At 65.6% G+C, this 27,209-nt stretch overlaps 1 protein-coding gene across 2 annotated transcripts in view; it reads left to right on the forward strand.

Annotated features, from left to right (window-relative positions):
* The first annotated feature begins 20,903 nt into the window (after window positions 1-20,903).
* ADGRA1 (adhesion G protein-coupled receptor A1) overlaps window positions 20,904-27,209 on the forward strand; it is a 35,651-nt gene continuing 29,345 nt past the window's right edge. The window contains exons 1-2 of one of the 2 annotated variants that reach the window (XM_025273971.3): window positions 20,904-21,356; window positions 22,041-22,226. Coding sequence is in view for 1 of the 2 variants with exons in the window: in XM_006070998.4 (XP_006071060.2) it covers window positions 22,224-22,226 (3 nt within the window). In the remaining variant the exon portion in view is untranslated. The remainder of the gene's footprint in view (window positions 21,357-22,040; window positions 22,227-27,209) is intronic. The other variant, XM_006070998.4, reaches the window with a different exon arrangement.

Here is a 27,209-nt window from a genome sequence, read left to right on the forward strand (position 1 = left end):
TGGCCTGGGCTCCGCGGCTCCGTGGATCCCTGGGTCCCTGGGAGCCCTGGCCTGGGCTCCGCAGCAACGTGGGTCCCTGGGTCACTTGGCGCCCTGGCCTGGGCTCTGCGGCTCTGTGGGTCCCTGAGTCCCTGGGTCGCTGGGCGCCCTGGCCAGGGCTCCACAGCTCCGTGGGTCCCTGGGTCCCTGGGTGCCCTGGCCTGGGCTCCATGGCTCCGTGGGTCCCTGGGTGCCCTGGCCTGGGCTCCGTGGCTCCGTGGGTCCCTGGGTCCCTGGGCGCCTTGACCTGGGCTCCGCGGCTTCGTGGGTCCCTGGGTCCCTGAGCGCCTTGGCCTGGGCTCCGCAGCTCCATGGATCCCTGGGTCCCTGGGAGCCCTGGCCTGGGCTCCGCGGCTCCATGGGTCCCTGAGTCCCTGGGTCCCTGGGCACACTGGACTGGGCTCCAAAGCTCCGTGGGTCCCTGGGCGCCCTAGCCTGGGCTCCGTGGCTCCGTGGGTCCCTGGGTCCCTGGACGGCCTGGCCTGGGCTCCGCGTCTCCATGGGTCCCTGGGTCCCTGGGCGCCCTGGCCGGGTTCCGCTGTTCCGTGGGTCCCTGGGCGCCCCGGCCTGGGCTCCGCAGCTCCTTGGGTCCCTGGATCCCTGGGTACCCCGGCCTGGGCTCTGTGGCTCCGTGGGTCCCAGGGTCACTGGGCGCCCTGGCCTGGGCACCGCGGCTCCATGGGTCCTTGGGTCCCTGGGTCCCTGGGCACCCTGGCCTGGGCTCCACAGCTCCGTGGGTCCCTGGGTCCCTGGGCACCCTGGCCTGGGCTCCACAGCTCCGTGGGTCCCTGGGTGCATGGGCGCCATGGCCTGGGCTCCACGGCTCCGTGGGTCCCTCTGTCCCTGGGTGCCCTCGCCTGGGCTCCGCGGCTCCATGGGTCCCTGGGCGCTCTGGCCTGGGATCCGCTGCTCCGTGGGTCCCTGGGTCTGTGGGCGACCTGGCCTGGGCTCTGCGGCTCCGTGGGTCCCTGGGTCCCTGGGTACCCTGGCCTAGGCTGTGTGGCTCCATGGGTCCCTGGGTCCCTGGGCACCCTGGCCTGGGCTCCATGGCTCCATGGGTCAATGGGTCCCTAGGTCCCTCAGCGCCCTGGCCTGGGCTCCGCGTCTCCATGGGTCCCTGGGTCCCTGGGCGCCCTGGCCGGGTTCCGCTGTTCCGTGGGTCCCTGAGCACCCTGACCTGGGCTCCACGGCTCCGTGGGTCCCTGGGTGCCTGGGCGCCCCGGCCTGGGCTCCGCAGCTCCGTGGGTCCCTGGGTCCCTGGATGCCCTACCTGGGCTCTGTGGCTCCATGGGTCCCTGGGTCCCTGGGTACCCTGGCCTAGGCTGTGTGGCTCCGTGGGTCACTGGTTCCCTGGGTCCCTGGCCGCCATGGCCTGGGCTCCGCAGCTCGTGGGTCCCTGGGTCCCTGGGTTCTCTGGCCTGGGCTCTGTGGCTCCGTGGGTCACTGGTTCCCTGGGTCCCTGGGTGCCCTGGCCTGGGCTCCGCGGCTACGTGGGTCCCTGGGTCCCTGGGCGCCCTAGCCTGGGCTCTGTGGCTCCATGGGTCCCTGGGTCCCTGGGTCCCTGAGCGCCCTGGCCTGGGCTCCACAGCTCTGTGGGTCCCTGGGTCCCTGGGCGCCCTGGCCTGGGTTCCGCTTCTCCGTGGGTCCCTAAGTCCCTGGGCGCCCTGGCCTGGGCTCTGTGGCTCCGTGGGTCCCTCGGCCCCTGGGTCCCTGGGTACCCTGGCCTGGGCTCTGTGGCTCTGTGGGTCCCTAATCCCTGAGCGTGCTGGCCTGGGCTCTGTGGCTCCGTGGGTCCCTAATCCCTGGGCGTGCTGGCCTGGGCTCTGTGGCTCCGTGGTTCCCTGGGTCCCTGGGCGCCCTGGCCTGGGCTCCACGGCTCCGTGGGTCCCTGCGTCCCTGGGTGCCATGGCTGGGCTCCGCGGCTCCGTGGGTCCCTGGGTCCCTGGGCGCCATGGCTGGGCACCATGGCTCTGTGGGTCCCTGGATCCATTGTCGCCATGGCTGGGCTCTGTGGCTCCATGGGTCCCTGGGCACCATGGCTGGGCTCCACGGCTCCGTGGGTCCCTGGGTCCCTAGGTCCCTGGGCCCCCTGGCCTGGGCTCCGTGGCTCTGTGGGTCCCTAAGTCCCTGGGCGGCCCGGCCTGGGCTCCACAGCCACGTGGGTCCCTGGGTCCCTGAGCTCCCTTGTCTGGGCTCTTTGTCTCCGTTGTTCCCTGGGTCCCTGGGCTCCCTGGCCTGGCCTCCGCGGCTCCGTGGCTGAGGTGGAGAGTGGTCGGGCCCCGCCCTGAAGCACCCATTCCAGGCCCTTTTACAAGGAGTTCCTCCTGTGTCACTGGAGGTCACACGGTGCGTTCTATCTTCACACGACCCTGGTGGGCACAGAGGCAGGGCCAGATGCAGACGTGTCTCCTCTGGGAGGTGGGTGAGCCTGGAGACCCTGGCCTGGCCCGCTCGGCTCTGCCTGAGTGCTGACTGCAGCCCTGGGGCAAGGGGAGGTGTATCTCCATTCAAGTGCAGACTCGGGGAGGGGAGCCAAGTTATTTTCCTCTTAAGACACTGCCAGTGTCCCCGAGTACACGGAATGATGGCAGAGTTATTCCCTGTTACTTGGGAGGCACTGTAGGCACCCTGGTCTCCGAAGGGAGCTGAGGAGCACCCCAGCCCGCCCTGCAGCGGGCTGCGGGATGCTGGACTCGAGGCTGAAGTGGAGCAAGGCCCCTGAGTCTGCCTGATGGTCCTGCGACAAAACGGCCACCCCGCCCCCAGAGCAGCCGCGAGGGCCCATGGCGGACGTGCGGCTCAGGAGCAGGTGGGTGCAGACGGGGCGGGCGGCCAGTCCTGGAGACGTTGGGTTGAGGCTCCCAGCTGAGCTGGGCACCCCTGCCCCTGCCCACCGTGGGCCCTGGGAGTGGGCCTGGGGCCAGGCACCGGCGGCCTTAGGCTCACGGACGGAGGGCGGCTCGGGGGCTGCAGCCCCTGCACCTGGACTCACTGCAGACTAGGCCTCCACTCCCACCTGGGGCCGTGGCTTCCACGAGCTCCTGCTGTCAGAGGCCATGGGGCTCCTTCAGAGCAGCCCTCAGACAGGCCCAGGCTCCACATCCAGGAGGAGCCGGGCTTCCTGCTTCCGAGATGAACGGGCTGGATGGTCCTTCAGACAATGGAGGGCCTGCGGCCTGTGGTGGCTGGCCGGGCTCTCTGGATGATGGTCTCAGATGTGTTGGGTTTCTGGGGGGCTCAAGGTGGGGAGAGGAGGGGTCAGGGTCCCCCCTTCCTGGATCTGGATGATGGGGCCTGCGCCCTGTGACTGGGCCTCACTCTGCAGGCCACCCGGCCAGCCCGTGATGGCACCAGCAGTCCTGTCTGTCCACACGCACCGTCACCCCGCCCTCCTGCGCCCCAGGACCCGCGGCCAGAGTGCCCGTGCCCACCAGCAGGGGGCAGGAGGGAGCCAGGCAGTGCCACCAAGGTCAGCGCTCCCGCCGCAGAGGTGTGGGCAGGACAGGGCAGGGGCGGGCTGCAGATGAGGCCGGGGTGGTGGCCGCGTGGTTGCCTGTAATGGCTGAGAAGTGGTGGTGTGCCCGCGGCCGCGGCCGTGCCTGGGCCTGCCAGTAGGCCAAGGCGTGCCTGAGTACTGGGCACATGCTACTGGGCAGGCAGGTGTCTGCTCACCGCAGGGTCAGCGCGGGTGGTGACCTGGCCGCCCAAGGTGTGGGAGGGCTACCCTACCCGGGGGCGAGGGGGACTGGTTTCCAGGCCTTCCCGACCTGCAGGGCCTCAGGCTGGGGTCAAACACCGAGTCCTGTGGGGGTGAAGAGCCTCGGGAGAGGTCAGGAGCAGGGCAGGCCCGGCCTTGGCCTCGGGCTCGGGCACATACTCGCGGGCTGACCAGCAAGCTGTGTTCCCGCCCAGCTTCCTCTGAGTCCGAGAGCAGAGGCCGCTCACGCCGAGCCCAGGCCATCAGATGGCCCTGCCGACCTGGAGACCCGTCTAGGAGCCGGGGGTGGGCAGTGGTTGAGGACACAGGCCCAGGGGCCAAGGTCAGGGGACATGCTGTCCACACAGGGGTCACATGTGCCCCCTGCCCCCCTCCAGGCTGGTCTGCGATGGAGCAGAGGCCCTGGGGGCGGGGGAGGAGCAGGCAATGCAGGCATGCCAGTCCTGTCCGAGTCCCAGGCATCCTCCCAGAGCCTCCGGCCGACAGCTGATTTAGAGAAGATCTAATAAATGCATCAACCTTGGCCAAAGCCTTGTCTGAAATGCCTTCTTCTCTCCTGGTGCCTGTCGCTGGGGCCTGGGAGACCCGGAATGGGGTGGATGCCCCTCAGACTGCAGACCTGCAAGGGGCAGCCCTCCGCCCACTTGGCCACCCGGCCCCTCCAACCTGAGGCCTGCTGGTGGCGCTGAGGGTCCGTGGCCCCACATGGAGCTGCTTGCAGGGGTGGGCGTGTAGACCCAGGCCCGCCGAGCTGAGGGAGCAGGGCTTCCAGTCAAGGCACAGATACGGTGCGGGTGTGGGCGGGAGCAGGAGTGAGGACCCGAGTGGACCCCCGGGTTGACGAGGAGCCCACCACAAGGACAGGCCGCTGACAGCCTGGGTCTTGGGACAGGACGGCAGGTGGCCCCCTTCTCGTGGAGTGGGGGTCGGCATGATGTAGCCCTGCCGTCCACCAGCGCGGGCGGGGGGAGAGGGGGCTTTCACTCCAGATGGAAGGCATCTGGGTCCCTCCTCAAGGTCCCAAGTTCAGGTCCTCACGGGGGAAGTCAGGACAGGTGTGGTCACAGGGAGGTCAGGACAGGTGTGATCCTCACAGTGGGTGGTCAGGACAGGTGTGATCCTCACAGGAGGTTGGGCAGGTGTGCAGAGCCTGGCTGGGACTGTGTTACCTGCTCAGTCACAGACAAGGAGAAACAGGCACAGCCACTGGGGATGCCCCTGTGATCTCTGTACCCCTGGGCACACACACCTGTGACCTCTGTGCCCCTCACACACACACCTGTGACCTCCGTGGCCCTCACACACACAGCTGTGACCTCTGCTCCCATCACACACACACACCTGTGACCTCCGTGCCCCTCACACACACACCTGTGGCCTCCGCTCCCCTCACACACACACCTGTGACCTCCGCTCCCCTCCTGCACACCTGTGACCTCCGTGCCCCTCACACACACACCTGTGGCCTCCGCTCCCCTCACACACACACCTGTGGCCTCCGCTCCCCTCCCGCGCGCCTGTGGCCTCCGCTCCCCTCCCGCGCGCCTGTGGCCTCCTCTCCCCTCCCGCGCGCCTGTGGCCCTTGCGAGGCCTGTCTCAGCGCAGGGAGGGGGCGGCCGTGCTGACTCAGCCCAACAGGCCCTGCTCTCCCTGCCCCGAGAGGGGCCGGCTCCGCGCGCGGGCTGAGGCTGGAATGGGAGCAGACTTCGGTGAGCAGCCAATCTCACGCCGAAGGAGGAGCGGCTCTCCTTTGAAGTCCACTCCACCAGTTCACGCGTCTTCAGACCTGTTTCATTTACACTGGTTTGCTTTAACCTCCTGCTGCTAAGCAGCTGGTCACGTGGCCTGCAGAGCAAGCAAGCTGGCCAGGTCAAGAGGGCCCCGACGATGCTCCAGGGCGGCTCCCAGAGCTGGCATCCCCGCCTCAGCCCCTGTGGGAGGCCGGACCCCAGGACAGAGAGGGAGGCACCCGGCCTCAGGCCCCAGGGCCTCTCGGCGCCCAGGGCGTCAGGAACCAGGAGCCAGGCCCACAACCAGGCCCTGCAGCTCGGCGGCCCTGGGACACTGCAGCACGCGTGGACGGGCGGGCGGGTGGGTGAGGAGCACGTGGACACACGGACAAGGAGGTGGATGCACGGGCTGGGGTGCAAGCCGGGCCTGGACAAGAGAGGACGGAACAAGGACCCTGCGGCCACGGCCAGGAGCCCAGGAGGCTTCACTTTCCAGCAGAGGGGCCTTCTCCAGAGACCAGCATCTCCGCATGAGCCAGCCACCTCCTGGGACTTATTACAGCTTTGTGGGCACTGGCAACACACGGGAGGGCCTTTATCGATCTGCTTCACAGGGAAACTGTCCTTTAAAAATTCAAATGTTGGGTGAAATATAATGAAGGAAATCATGTTTCAATCCCCAACGGAAGAAGAGTAGCTCCTGAGCAATGATAAATTACAGGACATAAATGTATCACTTACACCCTCCTCTCAGCCAGGTGCCGAATCTGACTCCGGAGAATCAGTTTTCTGAGGGGCTGCGGGTTGGAGGCAGCATCTGCCTCGCAGACTAGGGAACACAGACGCCGGGCCACACGTCTTCCGTGGAAGCCGCTGGGAGAGGGCAGCCTGAGGCCCGGCGCACAGCAGACAGCGTGACATCGGGAAGCCCTTCTTGAGCAACGTCAAGTGTCCAAATATACAAATCAACTTTACAGAACCATGCGCGTTCGGGAGTTCCTCAGCCACCGCGTGAAGACCACTCTGGCTTTATACGGAGAAATTACAGGTTTCATGCTGGTTCTAAAAATGGTCTGTACGCAGATGCAGACGGGCCAACAGGTAAAGGGCGGGCTCTGGTGCCGGGGCTGGTGGCAGGCGGTGTGCGCGAGAGCCGGTCCCCGCGGACACAGGGGACAGTCCTCGCGGTAGGACGGGGAGCACGGCCGTCACAGCACAGCAGAGGGTGCCGGCCGGTGGGGGGCCGCGGGGCCGCGGGCACCCTCAGGGGGCCTCCTGCCCATCTACTCCCCTCACGCCCCAGCCCTCACCCCCCGGGATGCACATCAGCCCTCCCACCCCCGGCCCTCCCACCACTGGTCTCTGCCATCCAGGCCGGGCCTGCAGTGACCACGGCAGGCAGGGCAGAGCTCAGCTGGTCACGGCCTTGCCCTGCGGACCACGTGCCTCGAGCTCCTTGGGGAGCAGGTGTGCCCAGCACTTGGCCCTCTGGTTGGAGGTGGCTCCAGAGAGCTGGTGCTGGCAGGCTAGACCCCTGACTCTGGGCGCGAGTCCAGCCCCGGCGTCCGCCCTCACAGTCACGTGGGCCCGCCACCACCCTCTCCCCTCATCCCCCCCAGACCCTCCTCCCCTGCCCACCCTGCCAGCCCCCTGCCGTGTGGTGACCAAGCCCCCGCCTCCTAGGATGGAGGGTCCTCCAGACTCGGGGGGCGGGCCCCCTCCGTGTCCCTGGCCTGTCCCTGCTGGCGCAGCAATGATGCCTGGGGCAGGAGGGTGGCGTGGAGGGGGGCTGCGGCAGCCCCGAGCCCACCCCGCTGTCCTGACGGACATTGAGCCTCGAGAGCAGGCACCGTGTGGGTCAGGGGGTCCCGGGCAGCAGTTCCTCTGAAGGGCTCAGGAGCCTGCGGGCCCAAAAGGCCACGAGAAGGGCACCGTGGGCACACCATCACCCCCTACCCTGAGCCCCATGCACACCACCCCGTTCCAACAGGCACCCACAGTAGGAAGGGCCCGCCTGACCGCCAGGCCTTCCAGAACATCACTCCCCACCCCTGTGAGGGGCTGGGGCTCTTAGTGAGGGTCAGCTAGGAAACAGCCAGGAGGTCCTCGGACTTAGGCTGGGCTCAGCTCCAGCCTGTGCCTCTGACCAGGGACGTGGCTGTGGGCCCGGTGTCCCCCTGGGGATGGGCCTCCAGCCCCCCTCACTGCTCGGGGGTAGCTGCCCCCTGTGAGACCCAGAGGGGATAAGTGTGGCCTTTCTCAGGGTCACCGGAGAGCTGGCCATCCACTCGTGTCCAGCTCCAGAGCTCGAGGACCCCACAGGGGCACCCCACGGCCTTCAGATCCACTTTGCACACTCGGCCCCTACGAGCTCCAGATCAGGACGTGAAGGAGAGCTGACCACAGAGGTTGGAGGTCATGGTGTGCTCCTTGGGGGAACGCAGGCAGCCTCGGACCCTGCGTGGGGTCTGGGACCACCTGGGCCCCCCATGAGGTGACCTCCTGGCCCCAGGTCACCCCTGACACGCAGCCCTGCAGGGTCAGATGCTCAGAGGAGCCGTCCTCCTGACGCGCAGTGTGGCACTCACCCCCAGCCAGCCCATCCCCTGGGCTCCCAGATGCCCCGAGCTCCGGGCACTCTATTCTTTTAATTGTCGTGCCAACGGCAACCTTCCAGTCTCTTTTCTGAAAACAGGCCTGGGGCCCATCGGGAGATAGAAGAGATGTTTCCTCTCCATCACACCAGCAGCCAGCACCACCGGTTTTTAATTACTGTAGAACCCCAGGGTGCTTCTTGTCTGCCTCTGACGGGAACCAATAAACTCGTCCGTCTACATCTGAGTGATGTGACCCGAAGCCCCAGGGTCTCGGGAGGTTCAAACTGTCCTTCAGCCCCAGAGCCAGGCAGGGTCGCCGCCTGGAGCGGAGAAGGTGACCTCCACCAGGCCCGGGACTGCTCCGGGCCCCACGGCTGCCCTTGTGGCCAGGGAGCAGGGTGGACAGGTCGCCAGTCAGCCGTGCCGGGGGTCTGAGGGCGGACTCTGAAGTGTCCCCCGCCGACCACAAGCACCGTCAGCAGTCGTGTGCTGAGCATGAGAGGGCTGGAAACCGGGCTGAGGTTTTCCCACAACTGAGAAATGGACCTGATGATTGTAATTGCGTTTTCCAACGGCTGTTGAAATCTCCCCGAAGCAACGTAGGGAAGCCTGCCCGGTGGGTCCAGGCCCAGCAGCCACGGCTGGGGTCTCGAGTGTCCAGACCCGCTGTGGCCCCGCCCGCCCCCCCACCCCGGGGACCATCCAGGCCCGGGGCCTCGTCCCGGGGACCCAGGAGCGGGAGGGAGGCAGCCTGCCCCCAGGGCCTGCTGGAGCGCCTTCCGTGAAGGCCGCCAGGAGGCTCCCAGCTCTGTGGGTGGCTGGCTGTGCGCCCGGAGACCCTGTGCAGACAGGCCGCCCGGCCGTGCGAGCACCAGTCCTGGCCACAGTGGAGGACCCCCCTCTTGGGGCTCTTGCTGCCAGTTGGGGCACCTCTGGGCTGGGGTCACCCAGCGTCGGGGGCGCAGGCCTGGGCTTTGGGAGCGGTGGAGTTGGGGGAGTTGAGGGGGATTTGAGGGGGCGTTAAGGGTGGGGGTTGAAGGGGGTTGAGTGGGGTTGAGGGGGGCTGGGGGTTTGGGGGGCTGAGGGTAGAGATTGAGTGGGGTTGAGAGGGGGTTGGGGGGTCAAGGGGGGCTTGAGGGATGTTGGGGGATTGGGGGGATTGCGGGGGCTTAAGGGGAGTTGAGGGGGTTGGGGCATTGGGGTGCATTGGGGGTTATGGAGTGCAGCCCGGGAAGGAGTGCAGAGGTGCGGAGGGAAGGAGGCCTGGGCTGGGCTTATTTCCGGGTCGGGGCCAGGGCTATCAGAGCCTCAGGGCCCCCTCCAGGCCCACGACCCCCACAGGGCTCCAGGCAAGGCTGCTGGCCGCCCGGCAGCGTCCCCCTCACGCCAGTCCCGGCCCCGGGCTGCCTGCAGTCGACCAGCTCTGACGGCCGCTCCTGCACTGGGGTGTCAGGCAGCAACCCTAGGAGATTTCCTTCCCACTGGCCTCCGAGGCATCTGGGGAGCCAGCCTGCCCTCTACCATGACGTGCTCACAGCCCCAGTGGGCCAGGCTCGTTTGCAGAGACCCCAGCCCTGCCTGCTCCGTGCCCTGGCCCCACAGTCTCCCACGCAGTGAGCTCCCCATCACCTTTCAGGCTCAGTTCCAAGGCTGCTGGTTGCCCCTTCCTAGAAACTCTCCCGGCTTGCTCCTCCCCATCAGAATGGGCAGCCCTGTGCCCAGGCTTACCCCTGTCCTGCCTCAGACAGCAGTCTTCTCCACTCTGTCTCTTCCCCAGAGGCAGGGCTCTACATCCTCAGTGGGACCTGTTGCAGGCTCTGAGTGGGCTTCCAGGCCCAGCAGGAGGACAGCGCGGCCTTCGGAGCAGCTTAGGAGAAAAGCGTCCTGCATCAGCTCTGCAGATCCAAGAGGAGACCGCCCCCCTCCCCAGTCTCCAGGGGGAACCGGCCCTTTCAAAAAGAGAGGCCCCCTGCTGGGATGAATGCATCACCATGGAAACCACTTATGGTGGCATCTGTCACCACCAAGCAGAGAGGTCACACAGGAGTTCATGACCCTGAGGACCCATGGCTCGGTGGTTTCCTGGACGGTGGGAGTGCAGGAACAGACACGCAGACCAAGCGGCCTGAGACCCTCCCAGCCCCGGGCAGCGACCTCAGCTCCCCCAGAGCAAACGTTTCTGGGAGGCCAAGTGCAGGGGCCTAAGCACCCAGGCCTTCAGAGGTCTAACCGCACGTGGACATGGGCAGCAGCTGATGGGACGGGAGGGGGTCAGTGCAGACTCGGGCCTCGTGGGCCCTCCCCACAACTCCCTTCGACCACCCAGCCCAGGGTTTGCTCCTGGGAGGCCCGCAGGGCCACTCAGTGCCCCTCCAGGGACAGTGGGGTTGCTGACCTCTGCATCCCTGTCTCCCTGTACTGTGTGGGGCAAGCTGGGCCCTGGCCCCAGGGATGATGGCGATCACGGGCCACCGACCACAGGCTGGGACCCAGGACATGGAGGGAGCCTCCTCGGGGGAGAAGCTCAGGGTGCCAGGGCTCCCCGCTGCTGTCCGCAAGGGGCTGCCCAGGGGTCTATGCAAAGCGTTGAACTGACGTACATTTTTCATACCTCACTGAGAATTAAGAACCACAAAGACCTCATTTAAAAGCATGGTGTGTCAAGCTTTTCACCTTCACTCTGGTTTCACGTCATCCATCTAGCGTGCTTCTCCCAGCGCAGTCTCGGGCGCCGCCAGCTTGGTGCCCACCCTGAGCACACGCGGCCGGGACACGGCTGTCGCTGTGCGGCAGCGTGCGGCCCTGCACGCGGAAACGCAGCTGTTCAGACACAGGCATCTTTGTTTCCCTGAATCTCCTCGGCAACAGATAACCTGGGCTGCAGACTCACTTGCGGAGACTGATTCTGGGAACAGCGTTATTTTTACTTCTGTCTTGGATCCAGCTCGCCGCATCCCTGCCCCCACACCCCGCACTCAGGCACATCAATCACTAAGTCAGGCCTGGGGCTGACCCGAGGCCATGGGGACGCAGGCGCGTGTCTGGGGCCAGGGCTGCGGCTGCTGAGCAGAGGTCAGTGGCCAGAGGCTGGTCCCGCTGCAGACTGTGGGACAGACGGCACTAGAGGCTTCGCCCAGCTGCTGAGCCATTCCAGCAGGTGGCAGAGGACCGCACAGATTCAAGGAGATGTGGAGGTCAGTGCCTGGTCTCACAGGGGCCCCACTCACAGAGCTGGGGTCCAGACAGACGGCGGCTCTTTGTAAACACGTGCGCACACCCCACTGTGCGGGCCAGGGTGAAGGGCAGTCACTCAGCCCCCAAGACGACAGGGGGGTCACTGCAGCTCTGACCCCACCAGGCGCAGGTGGCCAGGAAGGCCTCCACCAGCCCCTGTGAAACAGAGAAGTCCGGATTGTAATCGGATGCCGTGTTCCCATCTTCCAGACCGTCGCACAGTTTTTAGCTTCTCTTTAGATCGGGTCTGAGGTCCCCGAGCTGTGACCGTCTACGTCTCTCTCTTCGCTCACTTTTGTGGAGAGACGAGCTCCTTTGTTTCTGCGTCTGGCCTTGCGGTGGAGCCCGGCGCGCTCGTGTGTCTGCACGTGACACTCCCGACCCCAGGCGGCCGGGTCCCGCGGCGGGTGCGGCCGGGAAGTGTGTGGCCGCCCTCCCTGTGAAGGTCGCGCCTACATCACCCGGGCCCCGGGGTTGCAGGACACATCGGCCCCTGTCCTCCTTTCGCCTGCACGCTCCCTGAGGGCGTGCTCACGCCCGCTGTCTCCGTGGCCTCCCCAGGGCACACTCACAGGAAGGCAGGCCGGGAGCCCCCTTTGTGGACTCGTTTTCACAATCACGTGTTTGTCCCCTGGAATTCTCCAGTCATGACTGACATGTCCTGTCCTGACCTGTGACCTGAGGAGGAGCCCCACTCAGCCTGCTGAAGCTCTCAGTCCCTCTGCGGTAGCCTCCCGGCCTCCCCTGACCTGGGAGAGGCTGTGGGTGTCCCCATCCTGTTCCCCCGCCTGCCTCCCCACCCTGAGGGGGCCCAGCGGGAGACGTAGCCCTCGGCTATCAGGGGATGTCAGGCCCTGAGGCCTGGGGGCCACGAGGGGGTCAAGGGGGGCAACAGGGCCATGGTGTCCGGGCAGCAGTCAGCAGGCGGGCCCATCCACATGGCGGGGCACTGCCCGCCTCCCCTGGGGCACAGAGCGGGCGAAGGCCACAAGGCAGGCACTAGCTGGCAGATGCCCCCAAGGCCCTGCGGGAGGGCAGCCCCGGGCCGGGGAGGCCAGGGCCTGGGCGCCATCTGAGCTCAACCGCCGCAGCTCCCCAGACGCTCTGGAGGGACCAGCACCCAGCCTGGCTGCCGAGGCCCAGGCTGCCAGGCGGCCACCAGTCACACCGAGGCCTCCCAGGGCAGACGCCTCCAGTGACCTGTGTCTACGGCTCTGTCTGAGCTCCGTGAGAACAGGGTTGACCTGTGGGTAGGCCCCTGGGGCCCGTCCAGAGCCGTCCCTCGGGAGGCTGCGGGCCTCCAGGGTGTATGCTGAAGCTCAGCGGGGGCAGGGGGACCGCAGGGCCCAGGGCCCGGGCCTGCATCGTCACAGGGCCACCCCTGTGGCCCTACGGGGCCTCTGCTCCCCAGGCCTTGCCCGCAGCCAGGGGCCTGCTCGCCGAGGTGGGAGGTGGCCAGGGGCCACCCCCAGCACCCCGAGCCCACACTCCTCGGGTGCCCCGCCAGCAGCACAGGGGCCTCGCAGCAGGGCGGGGGGTGCAGTGCTGTCCCGGGACCTGCCCACAGGCACAGGCGGGGCTGAGGACAGGGGGCCCCCAGGTGACCCCCGAGCAAGCCCCTCCCCCCGGCCTGGACCTCCACTCCACAGGGTCTGTCCAGAGACACAGCCCGCAGGGCGCCCAGGGGACACAGCCCTCAGGGCACCCTGGGGACTGGCCTGGGCTGGCTTGTCCTCCTGGCTCTGCACACACCAGACCCCCGGTCCTGGGCCCTCGGGGGCAGGTGTCACCGAGTCCAAGCTCTCTCTGCTTGCCACACGATAGGCCAAAGAACCAGAGAGACGAGGTGTTGAGGTGAGGAAGAGACTTACTGGGGAGCCGGCAGACTGAGAAGATGGCAGGCCAGCACCGTCTGGGGGCCAGGTCGTTTTACAGATCGGAGATGAGGGGAGGTGAGGAGGCAAAGTAAAGAGGCCGTTAACCTTGCAAACATCTAGAAAGGCAAGCCTGAGGCCGGGCATGTGTTCATTTCTTCCTTCCTGCCATCCACAGGCTGACAGGGTTCTGAACGAAGGCCTGTGGTTTAGCAGTCAGGCAGCGGGGCAGGATTCTCCAGGGCAAACCTTTCTGTACGATTATAACAAAAGCAATGAAAAGCAAGTCACAGAAACAGTCCCGACACGAGGCAGGGCTGGCTTCCACCCTGCCACACGGGCCACTGGCGAGTCCCCTGCAGCACCGGAGCCGCCGACTCCTCCAGGGAGGAGAAGGGAAGCGGACGTTCCCAGGAGGGTGTGCAAGCGTGGATCCGGCCGTGTACGGGCTGCATTCGGAGGACGTGCTTCACCCGGAATCTTGTCAGTGGTTTAGGAGGGACTCGGACTGAGACGCACGGCCAAGGGGGTCCCTGTGGAAACGGGGTCTTCTTGCACGCTGTCCCCCTGTTGTGTCTCTGGTGGCCTGTGGGGTGATGAGCAGACAGAGGCCAAGTCTGGGCTCAGTGTCAGCGTGGGCCAAGTCCAGCTCGGCCCAGGTCTGTCCCTGAGCAGCAGGTCTCTGTCCCTGTGTCTCTAATTAGAGGCACTGGGCAGGCTCGCTTAGGCCCAGGGAGACGCCGCTCCAATTGCTGGGACCCTGGCCCTGACCCTCCCTCCTGGGTTCTGGTTCTATCGCTGCCGCCCACCCCCGACCCCAGGCCAGCCCCCTAGTTGGTCTCCGCAGCTGCCCCCACAAGCTGCAGGAGCTGGGGTGCCCAGCTGAGGCTGCAGCAAGGGGGTGCCAGGGGCTGTCCCAAGGGAGGACCACACGCCCCTTCTTCCCACCAGGACCCTCTCCTCCCCGCTCGTGCGCGGAACAGGGATGAAGCCAGTGTTCAGGCTGGAGACCACCACAGGGACAACTTCTGCCCGCCTGGAAGGAGGTGAGCAGAGAGGAGCTGATGGCAGCCCACGTGGTTGCCAGCAAGGCCCATGGGGCTGCCCCCGGGGCCAGGAGCCTCTGCCCAATGCTGTGGTCTCTGGGCAGCTCCAGGAAGGCTGGGCTAGGGGTGGAGCTGTGAGCCCTCAGGTGCACAGGGCGCCAGGCAGGTTTAGACAGCTGTCAGGGGCCACGGGGAAGCCCCAGGGCACGGGCAGAGGAGGTGAGGAGGGCTTGTGAGCCCCCGGGGGGAGGACCCTGCGGCCAGTGGGACCTCAGTCCCCAGAGGAAGCGCAAGCTCTGGAGAGGGGAGAAGGGGCGCTGTGACCCGAGCCCGAGCTGCCCCGAGGCCTCTGGGGGGCCGGGCGGGAGCTGGGAGGGTCTGCTCCCCTGGCCCCTGGACCAGCCTCCAGGTGGCAGGCTGGGCCAGCAGGACAGGGCGGGTAGGCCTGGCGGACTTTCCCGTCTGGGCTCCGCCGGCCCCCTGCCCACTGCCCGCAAGCCCTCCTCTCGTCCCGCCCAGCCCCTGCTGCTCCTGCAGAGAGTTCGTGGTGCAGGTGGCCTTCCTGCTCAAGGTTAGGTCTACGAGCGCTGTTTGGAAATAATGAGGATCTTTCACAAACTTTGGAGAAAAGGACTGGAGCTGATGAGGTCAGCACCTGGTGGACTGACTGCTGTCCTGCAGGCGTGGCGGGGCCCAGGGCGCCCCAATTTGATGGGGGGCTGTCACGTGACCCAGGCCTGGGTGCCTCCCCCACCCCACACCCACCCCAGCGGGCCTCATAGTCACAGCGTCCCTGCCCCCCAACAGGTGCGCACGCCAGGACATCAGCCCACTATTTCCACAAGATCCCAGCTTGGGTAAAGGGGAAATTTGAAAATGTTTTCTTATATTCACAAACTGTGATCCTTTTTCAAAATTGAAGGATTTTATACTTTTGTTTCTCTTTGTCACAATGCTTGCTTTTTCCTCATTTCTTGATTTTTTTTCACTTGTACCTGATTTTAGTTATTTTGCTCGGCCTGCTTTGTAACGTAAGCAAACCGTTGAGCAAGCCAAACGACTACAGCTAAGGAGTTAATCAAAAGACTTCAAAGTCACTACTAGTAATACTTCATATTTTTTAGTGTTTAAACTGATTTTATTGGGGTTTTTCTTTACCAAAAAAAATAAAGCCACCCATAGTCAAGAAAGCAATATCTGAAAGAGGGATGCAGAAGAGCAAGCTGACCAATGGTCAGCATCCTGCCAAGCTGTGGGCACCACCACCACCCCCCGGGCCCCCAGATGGCGCCAGCACACAGGCACAGGTGCACACTCGCGCCATCACACTCGTGCCATCACACACGCCCGCTCACACGTCTGTGAACACCAGCTTCGCACACATCCGCAGGACTCCCCTCCAAGGCCTGCCGACCAGCCACCAGCCGGCAGGTGTCGGTTACTCCAACCCAGCCCGTCAGACTCTCAGATTGTTCCAGACCTCTGCTATTCCAGCAGCTCAAAGCAAGATTAACTGGCTGGAAGTGACTAGATATCAAAATGTAAAGAGTCCTTTTAGGGATATTTTGAAAGGAGGAGAGATGTTTCAAGACACTAGGCACTGGCATCTGTCCTGCCAGGCACCAAAGCAGAAAACTGGAGACTAGGGAAGATTAACTCTCAAACAAATCATTATTTTAGCAAAATTGTCACATTTGACCACATCTAATTTGATAAAATTGCTTTGGCCCCAGTGGCAGGAGCAGGGACTGGACAGCAGGCAGCAGGCACCCGGGGAGGAGAGTGGAGGCCAGGGAGGCTGGTTGGAGCCGGGCGCACGCTACGGGAGGGTCAGAGGGGACAGGGGCTCCAGCAGGGAGGAGGGCACATCCCCGGGGTGGGTGAGGGCGGTGGGCCAAGCCAGGCCGGCACCCAGGACGGCTCAGCTGCCACCCTGCCACACCCCTGTAGCAGTCCACAGCCCCAGGATCAGAGGCCACAGGGGATCAGCAGGGACAGGACCTCCTGGAAGGGGTTTCCCCGAGACCCTCCCGCCCTGCAGGGACCCCACAGGCAACCTCAGCCCTGCAGAGACCCCCAGGCGCCCCAGACACTGGCCCCAGCAGGAGGCCGAAGGTTCCCGTGAAACAGTAAGTGTGATTGGTGACCGAGGTCTGGAAACTGGACGAGGCCTCAAGCATGAAGCTGTCCGACCGCCGGCGGCTCCTGCATCTGTCCTGACCCCGGGTCTGAGATTGGCGTGGGCGGCCCTGCGGCCCTCCGGAGGAGGGGTGAGCAGAGGAGCCTGGACCCAGCTTCCTCCTGAGAGCGCAGCCTCTGCCCTGCTCCTCACGCCTGCAGAGCCCGCTCAGGGCTCGTGCTCCCGGCAGACCCTTGGCTGCCCCGCCCGTGGTCAGCCCTGCCAGCCTCCACGGAAGGGGGATCAGGATGCCCGAACATGTGCTGATGTCTGCTCCCCACCAGGCGTTGCGGGGGAGCCCCCGGGTCTTTTGGACCCCAACCCCGTGTGGAGGGACCAGGTGTCTCTGGGGCCGTCATGTGTGTCCAGCCTGCTCGTGTGGGTGTCTAGCCTGAGCCCCCGAGGTGATGGTGGACACAGGCTGGTTTACAGCTCAGGGTCGTGGGTCCCGGACTGCGTCTGGAGGGCAGAGGGCAGGTGTGTCCTTGCCGCCAGACTGTCTCTAGTAAATCTGTTTTCACAGTTTGCGAGGGAAGCTCAAACAGGCTGGGGTGGAGCTGCGGGTCCCCGCTGCCTCTGGGGTGCACTGCGGGGCGTGGACCCTCCAGAGGGGCCTTCCCACGTGGCTGTGCTCAAGGAGCGCTCCCACACCCCTCACGTGTTGCTGAGAGTCTGGTCACCACGGCTGTCCCGTTGACGGGCTAACCCAAGACCTCGGGAAGAAGGCCGTGTCCTGGACGAGGGGGCTGTGGCCTCAGGAGGAAGTGGGGATCAGGAGAGGTAGACTGAGACGGGGAGGCTGACCCAGTAGCCCCAGCGCAGTCGCAGCTCATCCAGCCTCACTGTGAAGCTAAGGGCAAGCCCTCCCTGTCCACTGCCTCCCTGACACCAGCCTGGACCAACCCCCCCACCCTCGTGCGGCAGAACCAGCAGGGGATCCTCAGGCTCTAGCTGCTCCCTGGTCCCCAGAGGCCTCTGTTCTTCCTCCAAGAACATCCTCCAGGCAAACGGTGCCTTGGGAGCCCCCAGCACGGAAGGGACTGAGTTCACCCCCAACCCCGCACCCCACGGTGGCTCCAGGACTCGCTCCTGAAGGAGGGAGGGTCTGGGCTCCGGGAGGGTCTGAAGCTGTGACGGAGGAAAGCAGATGTGATTTGAGAGGCAGAAGGAAATGGAAAATGGGGTGAGTTAGGGATTGCCAGAAAAGAAAACAGAGAAACGGGCTGCATCTGTGACACTGAAGCGCTGTCTGCTCCGAGTACCCGCCGCTCACCCTTCCTCTTCCTTCAAGGGTCTTATCAGGGACCCTTCTGATGGGCCTGAAGGATGCAGCGGGTGAGGGGGGCTGAGAGCTCCGGGGGTGGAGAGGACTGGCCCCGCTGCCAGCATGGGGTGCTCAGAGAGGCGGGCAGCGTCCCGGACTCTGCTTGCCTGGCAGCAGCCCCACATCTAGGCTGACCGCGGCCTGTGGGGCCCGAGGTGTACCCGCTCAGGTGGGTCGTGGGTACTCTGTATCTCTGGATGTGCTAAAGCCCTGTAGGGGGGCCCTGTACCCCTGGACGTGCTGAAGCCCCGTAGGGGGGCCCTGTACCCTTGGACACGCTGAAGCCCTGTAGGGGTGTGCGTGCGTGGACACGGACCCCACAAGGCTCTCAGCGTGAAACCCCCAAGGCTACCCAGGGGTCACTGGTGGCCAGCAGGAGGTTGCCCCTGGCATGGCCTGCTCTCTGGGGGCTCTGAGAGCCTTCGGGAGAGGAAGGGCAGCCACAGGAACACAGTGCGTTTGCTTTTATTCTCAGACTCAGCTTGACCTCAGGGCCGAGTGAGTTTGTTGACGTAAATCTTTGTTAGAAATGTTCTGCACAAATTCAAACTGACGCTGTTGGGGGAGATTGCTGGTTGCCACGGCAACTGGAGCGCGGGTTTTCACCCGGCTCAGTGGATTTGAGCACACGGTCGGCCGTGCGTCCCGCCTCGGGGGCCAGCCCGGAAATGCCACCAACGCCACCCCCATCCCACACGTGGCCCCCACGCCGCGTCCAGGAAGCTGGCAGCCTGAGGCTCCCTGCAGCGCTCACCCTGGAGGCAGGTCCAGCCTGAGGCTCCACGGCCCTAGGCCCAACTCAGGCCCAGGGAGGTGGGGTGGGGCGCCATCTCAAGCTGACCCCTGCCCCCGCTGACCTGTGACCCTGTCCACCCTGCGGCTGTCTGGAGCAGCAGCAGCAGCAGGCTGTCTCCTGGCTTCACACAAGTAGGCTCCTGATGTCCTCTGGCCATGGGGGCCAGGGCCCCAGCCCTCCCACCGGCCTGCCCTCCACCCCGGTTCCCCTCCCTGCCCGCCCCCACCCCATCCCAGCCCCGCACGGAGAGCTGTGGTCACCCCTTCATCGGAAGTGACTTTCTCTCTGGGGGGCCGGATAAAGGGCTGAGGGGCTGCTGGAAGGGGCTCGGGGCTGCCCTCCCTGTTGGCAACTGGAAGATCTTCCTGCTGGGGAGTCCTGAGCTCACAGAATGTGCCAGACACGCGCCTTCGCGAAGGGAGGCAAAGACGCAGTGCTGTGAGGCGGGCCAGAGCCCGCCCTGCCAGAGAGTCTTGCTTTCCTGTGAAGAAGCCACGCAGGTTTCAGGAGTGAGCTCTCAGTGCCTGAGGGAGGCCTGAGCAGGTGCTTGTCTGCTCAGAAGACAGTCTTGGTGCTTTAGAAACTGGAAGGGCTCAAGAGTCCGCCAAGCCTGGCTCACGGCAGCTGCAAACCCCAGGAAGCATCGGCTCCGCTCATGGACGGCAGAGACGCTCAGGGTACGGAGGGGCCCGAGGTGGCCCAGCCTCGTGGCCAGAGGCCCCGTCACAAAGCTCGCGCTCATGACCCATCCTCAGGGTCCTCTGAGCAGAGGCCACCGTGTCAGGGAGAGGGCCTGAGGCTCCTGTGGCTGCTGCGGGCATGGCTCTGGCTCTCCGCTCTGACCTGGGTCAGCACGGAACCCAGCTGCTGGGTGTGGGGGTTGCTGCCTCACGACCCTCTGTGGGCAGCTTGGGGGCCAGGGCATTGGTAGCCCAAGCCCGAGGAGGGACGGTGGGGCAGCAGTGGGGGGGCCCAGCTCCCCGACCCTCACTAAGCCAGAAGCCCTCAGACGCGGCTCTCAGGGTGGCTTCATCCAGAGGAGCCTCTGGCCCTCACCCAGGACGACGCTGGGGTTCAGAGCCAGCTGCACTGTGTCCAGCCGCAAGTGCAGGGTCAGGATGTTAGCAGCCAGCCAGGCCCGTCTGCCCAAAGAGCCCCCAGAGCACTCCGTGCATCCACCTGCACCCCTGGGGAGTCTGGGCTCGACCAGCCTTTGCCTTGAAGCCCATGGGCCCTGGGGCGGGGCTGAGGCCTGGGCTTGGAGGGGATCCTCCAGGCCGGCCCCCACCCTCTGTGTCCCTCCAGCATTGCCGAGAAGCGACCTCTGCTTACGAGGCCAGGGTGGGTCTCCACGCTGTGGCCAGGGCCCAGGGACAGAGGGTCAGCCCCGGGGCCTCCTCCTGGTGCCCTGGCGGCCTCCTGGACTCCTGGCCCCGTGATCTTTCTGTCATCTCTGGGCTGGGGGCCCAGGGGTGGTAGTGAGCTGACCTGTGTCCACCAGCCCCTTCCTGGCACAGTCTGTGGACGGAGAGGCAGGTGGACACACGCCCCGTGGGGTCCACCTCAGCCCTGTGGAGTCTGAGTAGAACATGCCCCCAGTCCAGGATTGTCTTCCCACCACCCCCTGTCCCCCTTGTCCAGGACCATCAACCTGGCCTGGGGACCTCTGCTGTGCCCTCCAGCGCCTGAGGGAGCCGCCCCAGGACGCTAGGTGGGCCAGAGGTGGGCAGGAGGGCCTCCAGTCAGCACTGACAGCCCTCACTGGATGGCTGGATGACCCCTCACCCCTCAGGAGTCTCTGTCCCTCGGCTGAAGTTCAGGACCCGTTACAGAGGGGCAACGGGAACAGCGGGCACCCTGGGTACAGAAGCATTGGGGATGTTGGTGGGACCAAGGACAGGAGGGTAGGAGTACCCCATTCAGAGACCCTCTGGCCAGCGGCGCCCCCACGCCCTGCAGGCAGGACCCCTGTGATCCTTCCCCCACCTGCTCAGCTTTCTTCTGGGAGCCCTGTCACCAGCTCTAGCTCCGGGCAGGGTCCGGGACCCTGGACTGGGCAGGGGTCTGGGGACGGGGTCGGGAGCTCTTTCTGCACAGCTGAGGCCCGTCGACAGGGCAGGACCACCTGCTGACTCACGCTGGGATGCACTGTAGGCTGACCTCACTGTGGCCATCTTTGGATTTGAGAATATTTTAAGACAAGAACTGTGAAAACTCCTCCGAAATTAATTTCCTTGTTCCTATTTGTGTTCCCAGAGCCCTAGAGGGACAGGGGCTTCCTGCCAGAATAACACAGAGCTCCCACCCCGCTCCCCGCCTCCCCCAGGGGGTGTTTTGATGGGAGCAGTCCGCTTCTGTTGGCAGCGAAGGCGAAACCACCGGTTGTCTCTTTAAATCGGCTCTGCGGAGTCTGGGCCGGCGGGCTGGCTGGGAAGAACCATCGCCGCTGCCGCAGGGAGCCGCCGCGTGCGCGTCAGCGCCTCCCCCGTCCCCATGGTTACGGCTCAGCCTCCGACCGGCCTGTCCCCGGCCGTCGCCCGCCCGCGGGGGCAGGCAAAGCGGCCGCCGGCGATCCTCGCGCGGAGTTCGGGAAGCCGCCCGCTGAGAACGGCAGCTAGCGTGCGCTCCTGGCTCCGGCTCACCCCCGGCAGGCCGGGCTGGCCGGGCTGCGGTCTTGCAATCTGTTGATAACTCTCCTCTCTAGCCGGCGCGCTGCCCCTGGGATGGACAACGGCTCCCCAGACCCGGGAACGCGCCCCACTTCTCCGCCAGCGGGAAGCACAGGATTGCGGCCACTCCAGCTCGTTTCGCCAAAATAGGTGAGAAGTTGGGCTGCGTTTCTCCAGGGTCTGCACGTAGGTGCCTCCCCTCCCCAAGGAGGCAGCAGGACACAGCTTGGGGGGGGGCGGTGCGGGCAGGTCGGAGCCCTCCGGCAGCAGCGTCCACTCCCCAGGCCGCCCCCCGGGGCATCAGCGCCGGCCAGGGGCCGGCTGTGCCTGCTCTTGCAAATGCAGATTCTGAACAACTTTGGGTTCCGCTGACGGAACCCCATCCACCGGGGAAACCGAGCTGTGTGGGGAGAGGCCGGCCCCTAAGGTCTGGCCACATCCAGGCAGAAGCTTCACCGGCCCGGGTCTGGCTGCTCGTGGGGGATTCTTGGCTGAGCTGACAGACATGCTGTACGTGACTCCTGCAGCCTGAGACTGGGCTGAGAGTCCTGCGCTGGATGGCAAGCGGAGGCCGATTTTTAAATATGGAGAAGGAAGCGCTCCCCGGGGCACCATCCCTCCAAGGCCCCTGAGGCCCCGGGTCGTCCCGGAGCCTCTGCCGGACCCAGACGCCTGGAGCCGGACACTCCAACAGGCTGGCTGGGGCGTGAGAAGCCCAGAGCAGGGCAGACTGTGGGGGGCGCTGCTGCTGCTGCGCGGGAAGGGGGGGGATGGAGAGAGGGGGTGCAAGATGCGGGGAGGACCCCCACCACCTGGCCTTCCCTGCCTTCACAGATGGGGGCGGTCTCTCCCCCCTGCACCCACCCCATCGCCGCGGTCGCCCAGGGCTCGACCCCGCGGCCCCTGCGTGGTAGCTTGACCTTCCGGACGGCCATGGAGGCTGGCGGGGAGCAGGGAGCGACATAGGCGGCCGGGCCGTTCCACCCCTGCTCACACTTCAGTAACTTCGCTGTGCCCATGGTGAGTACACGGCGGCGGGGCTCAGGGGACGGCCCCCCCCCACCCTGTCACCACACGCAGGCACGCGAGCCGCTGTGTGCTCAGCTGGGTGGGGGGCGCCTGCGGGTCCTGCAGCTAGGCGCCCGGGGGGCGGGGCCGTGGGGGGGGCGGGGCCGTGCCGGGGCGCGGGGGATGGGGGGGGGGGGCCGGCCGCGGGCTGCTGCTCCGCGGCGGCTCTTCCGCGGCTCACGGAGATCATACTAATTAGCGGCGTGCTGCAATGTTGAATCACTGAGTCAGGGGAGGCGGCGGCCTGCCCCGGCCTCGCCCTCCACCTGTGCAAACCTCTCTGACCCCAGGCTTGGGGGCCCCTGGGGGGCGCTGGGGTACCGCCCTCTCCTGGCCCCAGGCCCTGCGCACGGTCCTCCCTCCCACTGCGGCCCTTCCCATCGGAAAGTTGGCTAAGCAAGGCAGGGGATGTGGGTGGGCTTCAGCGGCACACGCAGCGGGCATGAAGGCCCCTCTCCAGCACAGGGGGCGCGCCCGGCTTGCGGGGGCGCGGCCGACGTGCGGGGGCTCGGCCTGCAGGCCCGGGGCCCTTCCCTGCGGTCGCAGCCGGTTTGGATTCCAGTAAAGGATACACTGTGCCCACTTGTGACGGGCAGCGGCAGGCACGTGCAGAGAATGCCGATGGCTGAGGATGGCACCCCCACGGCCAGAGCTCGGACCCCAAGTCTGAAGATGCAGACCCGAGCCTCCACAAACAGGGGCCGTCCAAGCTTCTTGTTGGTTCCCTTCCCGTTGGATCTGAAATGTCCAAAGAGCGATGCCTTTTGCTGAAGGTCAGCGTCATCTCGAGGGCTCAGAGGCAGGGAGCAGACTGCACCTGCCTCTCCAGCGTCCGGCGGTGTGCGCCCTGGGGCCCCCGGCCGGGGCCCCAGCTCTGAACCAGGCACCTGTTGCCCCATGGGTGCACCCCAACACAGCCAGGGCCTCAGTCTGGCCGTGTTTGTAGGTCTGCCTCCTCGAATTTAGATCCTTATTCGCAATCTGGGTCCCCTTGTCGGCAGACAAAGGTTGGACTGAGCTGCCTGGGGGTGGGCCCTACAGCTGCCGGTCCAGGTGCCCCAACGTCAGGCCCGTCTTCACCTCCGTCTCTGACCCTCTGACCTGTCAAGCGCCTTCCTCGCCGCAAGTCCATCCACATCCGGCCCCCAGCTCCCACCCACACCACGTGGGCGTCTACGACAGGAGGAAAGAGCTGAGGCGCCTTTGTCCAGAGAGCTTGGACCTAGTGGCTCACTGGTTCCAGCCCTAAGAAATCACATTCACACTGGGGAGCGTTTCTGAAAGGAGCTGCTGCACCCAAGCCCACGCCTGCGGGTCTGGCGCGAGCATGTTCCCGCACGTGTCTGGGAGCCCGTGGGGCAGCTGCTCGAGGGCCCTGGGGGCAGTGAGGAGGAAAGCCGGCTGGCCGGTGGCTCTGGCCCCATGTCCAGGCTGCCCCCTCCAGCCACCTGCTCGGCCCTGGCCCCGGCAGTCGGCTGCCCCGACTCCAGGCCCTGAGTGAGGCCATGGCCACGTCTGAACCTTGCTGAGCCCTGAGCATCTTCGGGCAGGCCTGCTGGAGCCGGTGACGCCTCTGAGCAAGCTTCCTGTGCGCCCTCGGGGCTGACACCCTGGGGGCAGGGGTCTGCACCCAACAGCCCGGCCTCCTCGGGCCAAGCCGGGTCCCATCGACCGCCCTCGGGGCCCTGACCCCCGTCCCGAGGCTAACAGCGTCCACCTGCACCGCTGCTGCTGCGATGGCCCCGTCCACACTCCCCTTCGAGCAGCCCCATGATTCTCACCGAAACCACAGAGAACGAGGTCTCCCAGGGAACACAGTGACAGGTCTGGAAGGAGAATGAAAGCTGTCCTGGCCGGGTGCTCTGTCCTTCCTGCGCACGGCGTCCGGCAGTCCCGCAGGCGTGGCTCGCTGGCCACACCTGTCGCCAGGGACTGGCTAGGCGGCAGGACTAGAACGTGTGCTTTCCACAGCCCCGTGGCCTCGAGCGTGGCCCGGAGGGTGAGCTCACTGACCCTGGGGCCCGAGCACCTCGGGGACCCGCTCAGCGGCGGCACCTGGCCTGGCCTGGCCCAAGGAGAGCCCAGTGGAGCCCCACTGGCTCTGAGCAGGGTTGACCTTTGCTGGGTCCCGCGGGGCCGGGACAGGGTGAGAGGCCCCCCAAGGCCAGACCCTGCGCGGGGGCCCCGGTCCACACAGGAGCACCGACGTTCCCCCGAGAAGGATGGAAGTAAAACCCCAGAAAGACCAGCAGGGCAGGGGCCAAGAAGCCGGAGCCGAGGGGCAGCGGGAGATAGGGGGCCCGCAGGGCATCCAGGGGCTCCACCCGGGCCGGGGGGACCCGGCCAGACCTGAGGGGCTCGGGCCCTGGCTCAGCTGACCCGCCCGCCACGCCTGCAGCTCCCTGGAGCACCAGCGGGCCCCTCCCACCTGCCACGTCCCCTTCGGGCCAGTATTTCACCTTGCAACAGCCTAGGCACTTGCCTGCATCTCTCAGAGTGTGTCCCCCTGCTGCTTCCCCTTGGTGGGGACCGTTTCACGCACGTGACCCTTGGTCTGGAAGGAAGCCTGTGGTAGTTCTCAGTGTATTTTCTTCCGAGTTCCTCGTCGTGCAGCCAGCCCGCATACCCTCAAAAGCTGACGCCGCACACCCCTCAGCATCCCCCCGTCAAGATGGCACGTGCCCCGAACGGGCAGACTCCTGCCCTTATGCGCCTGCCCTCCCGGACTCCTTGGGGAGGAGGGACAGGTCGGCAGACGAGGGGCCCCAGGGCCCACGGGAGTGTCTGGGTCGGGACGACCCCGGGCGGAAGGGCCTGTCCTGTCTGCCTCCAGCTGCCCACGGGCCCAGCCTAGATGTCTGAGTGCACAGGATGGACGCCCAGAGACAGTCCGACCCACAGCCTGGAGAGGCCACTTCGCCTCATGTGATCAGACAGGCGACGCCTGACCTGACGGCTTCCTCCTGTGTTTTTGTCTTTCTCCACATCCTGATGTGTGTGATCACAGAACGTAACAGAGAGGACACATCCAAGAAAATCACAATAAGACGTAAATGAAAGGGAAATGCAAGCCAGACCGCAGGCACAGCTGCCCCGGGACCACCGCTCAGAGCCTGTGGGTGCCACGGGGCAGCGGAGCCCAGGTGCTCAGGACAAGACACACCCCGCGTGGCCTTGACACACCCGCTGAGGCCTGTACACACCCCGCCGTGGCCTCAACACACCCCGCTGTGGCCTCGACACACCCCGCCGTGGCCTCGACACACCCCCGTGGCCTCTACACACCCCTGTAGCCTCAACACACCCCGCCGTGGCCTCTACACACCCCACTGAGGCCTCTACACACCCCGCCGTGGCCTCGACACACCCCACCAAGGCCTGTACATACCCTCCCGTTGCCTCAACACACCCCACCGTGGCCTCGACACACCCCACCGTGGCCTCGACACGCCCCCATGGCCTCTACACACCCTGACGAGGCCTGTACACACCCCCATGGCCTTCACACACCCCGCCATTGCCTCAACACACCCCACTGTGACCTCAACACACCCCACCAAGGCCTGTACATACCCCGCCGTGGCCTCTACACACCCTTCTGTGGCCTCGACACACCCCTCTGTGGCCTCGACACACCCCACCGTGGCCTCTACACACCCCCGTGTCCTCTACACACTCTGCCGTGGCCTCTATACATCCCGCCGTGGCCTCTACACACACCACTGTGGTCTCGACTGGCCATCCTGTGGGTGAAGACGTGAGCGGGATCATTAGCCCTGGTCCTGGAGCTGGGGTAGGCCCACGGCTCTCAGCAGTTGGTGGGCTGCCTCATCCGCGAGAAGGCCAGGGTTGCTTCACCTCCCTTCCTCCCTAGGTTCTCCGGATGCCTCTCGGCCCAGAGGCCCACACTCCATCTGCGGTCACTGGTCCCAGCACATGGCTGGCCCCACAGCCTCCACGGGCCTTACCCATCGGGTACCATCTGACCAGATACTGGACTGTCATAAGGGTTTTGCTGGTGGAATGCTTGCAGAGTGGATTCTTCCGAGAGGCACTTGTACATGTGTGAACTTTAAAATATAAAATGCATCGCCGTTTGCATTACCTAGTTTGAATTTTAAATGTCACCTCTAAAAATGTAGAAAGCGCTGTTGACAAGTCTGATTTGGAGAAGGAAACGGAAACAGGAGGCTGAGCGGAATCCAATCTCTGTCTCTCCCGAAGCATATACTGTGGGTGCTGCTGCTGGCGGTCAAAGACCCCACACCACCACACGAAGCCTCAAAACTGGGCCCACGGATGGAAAGGAGGGGGTGCAAAGGTGGGTGACCCCACGCGCTCCAAGGCCGCGTGGGCATTGTGCCCAGGAAACGCCTTTGTGTCCAGAACCGACACTCTCAGCTGGGTTCCTGCTGCAGGAGACACACTCCTGGCTCTTCCTATGCGCAGCAGAAAGGGGTCTCCCCGTGTGGACAGAACCTGGCAGCTCACGCGCGCTGGAGGGGAGCTCTCCACCACGGGTCCAAGCCCTGCACAGGCTCCCCTGTCACAGCCCAACTAGGCCAGCGTTCCACAGATGCAGTCATCAGGCCGCCCCGCGGACGCTGCACCCGGAAGCACACACTTGCTTTGCTCAACCGCCCCCGCCCCCACGTCCCTGCCTCCCCAGACAAGAGTTGGAGGTCTGACCTCAGTCTTGAGGGGTAGTGACGGTGCCCGGAGAAGGTGGGGAATGGACTGTGAGCCCCCGGGGAGGCTGGCCCCACCTGGGCCCTTCAGCTCCGGGCGAGACGTGAGGGTGTGGGTCCCGACTGGGTCCCTGGGAGAACGGGCTGGGCCGGACCTGCGGCAGCTCTCACGTGCGGATGTGAAACCAGAAACAGAGGCCCCAGCGTGCCTCCGTGGTGAGGCAGGCAGCCTCAGCCCGTGAGAATG

Source organism: Bubalus bubalis, chromosome 23, assembly GCF_019923935.1.
Source record: "Bubalus bubalis isolate 160015118507 breed Murrah chromosome 23, NDDB_SH_1, whole genome shotgun sequence".
NCBI lineage: Eukaryota > Metazoa > Chordata > Mammalia > Artiodactyla > Bovidae > Bubalus > Bubalus bubalis.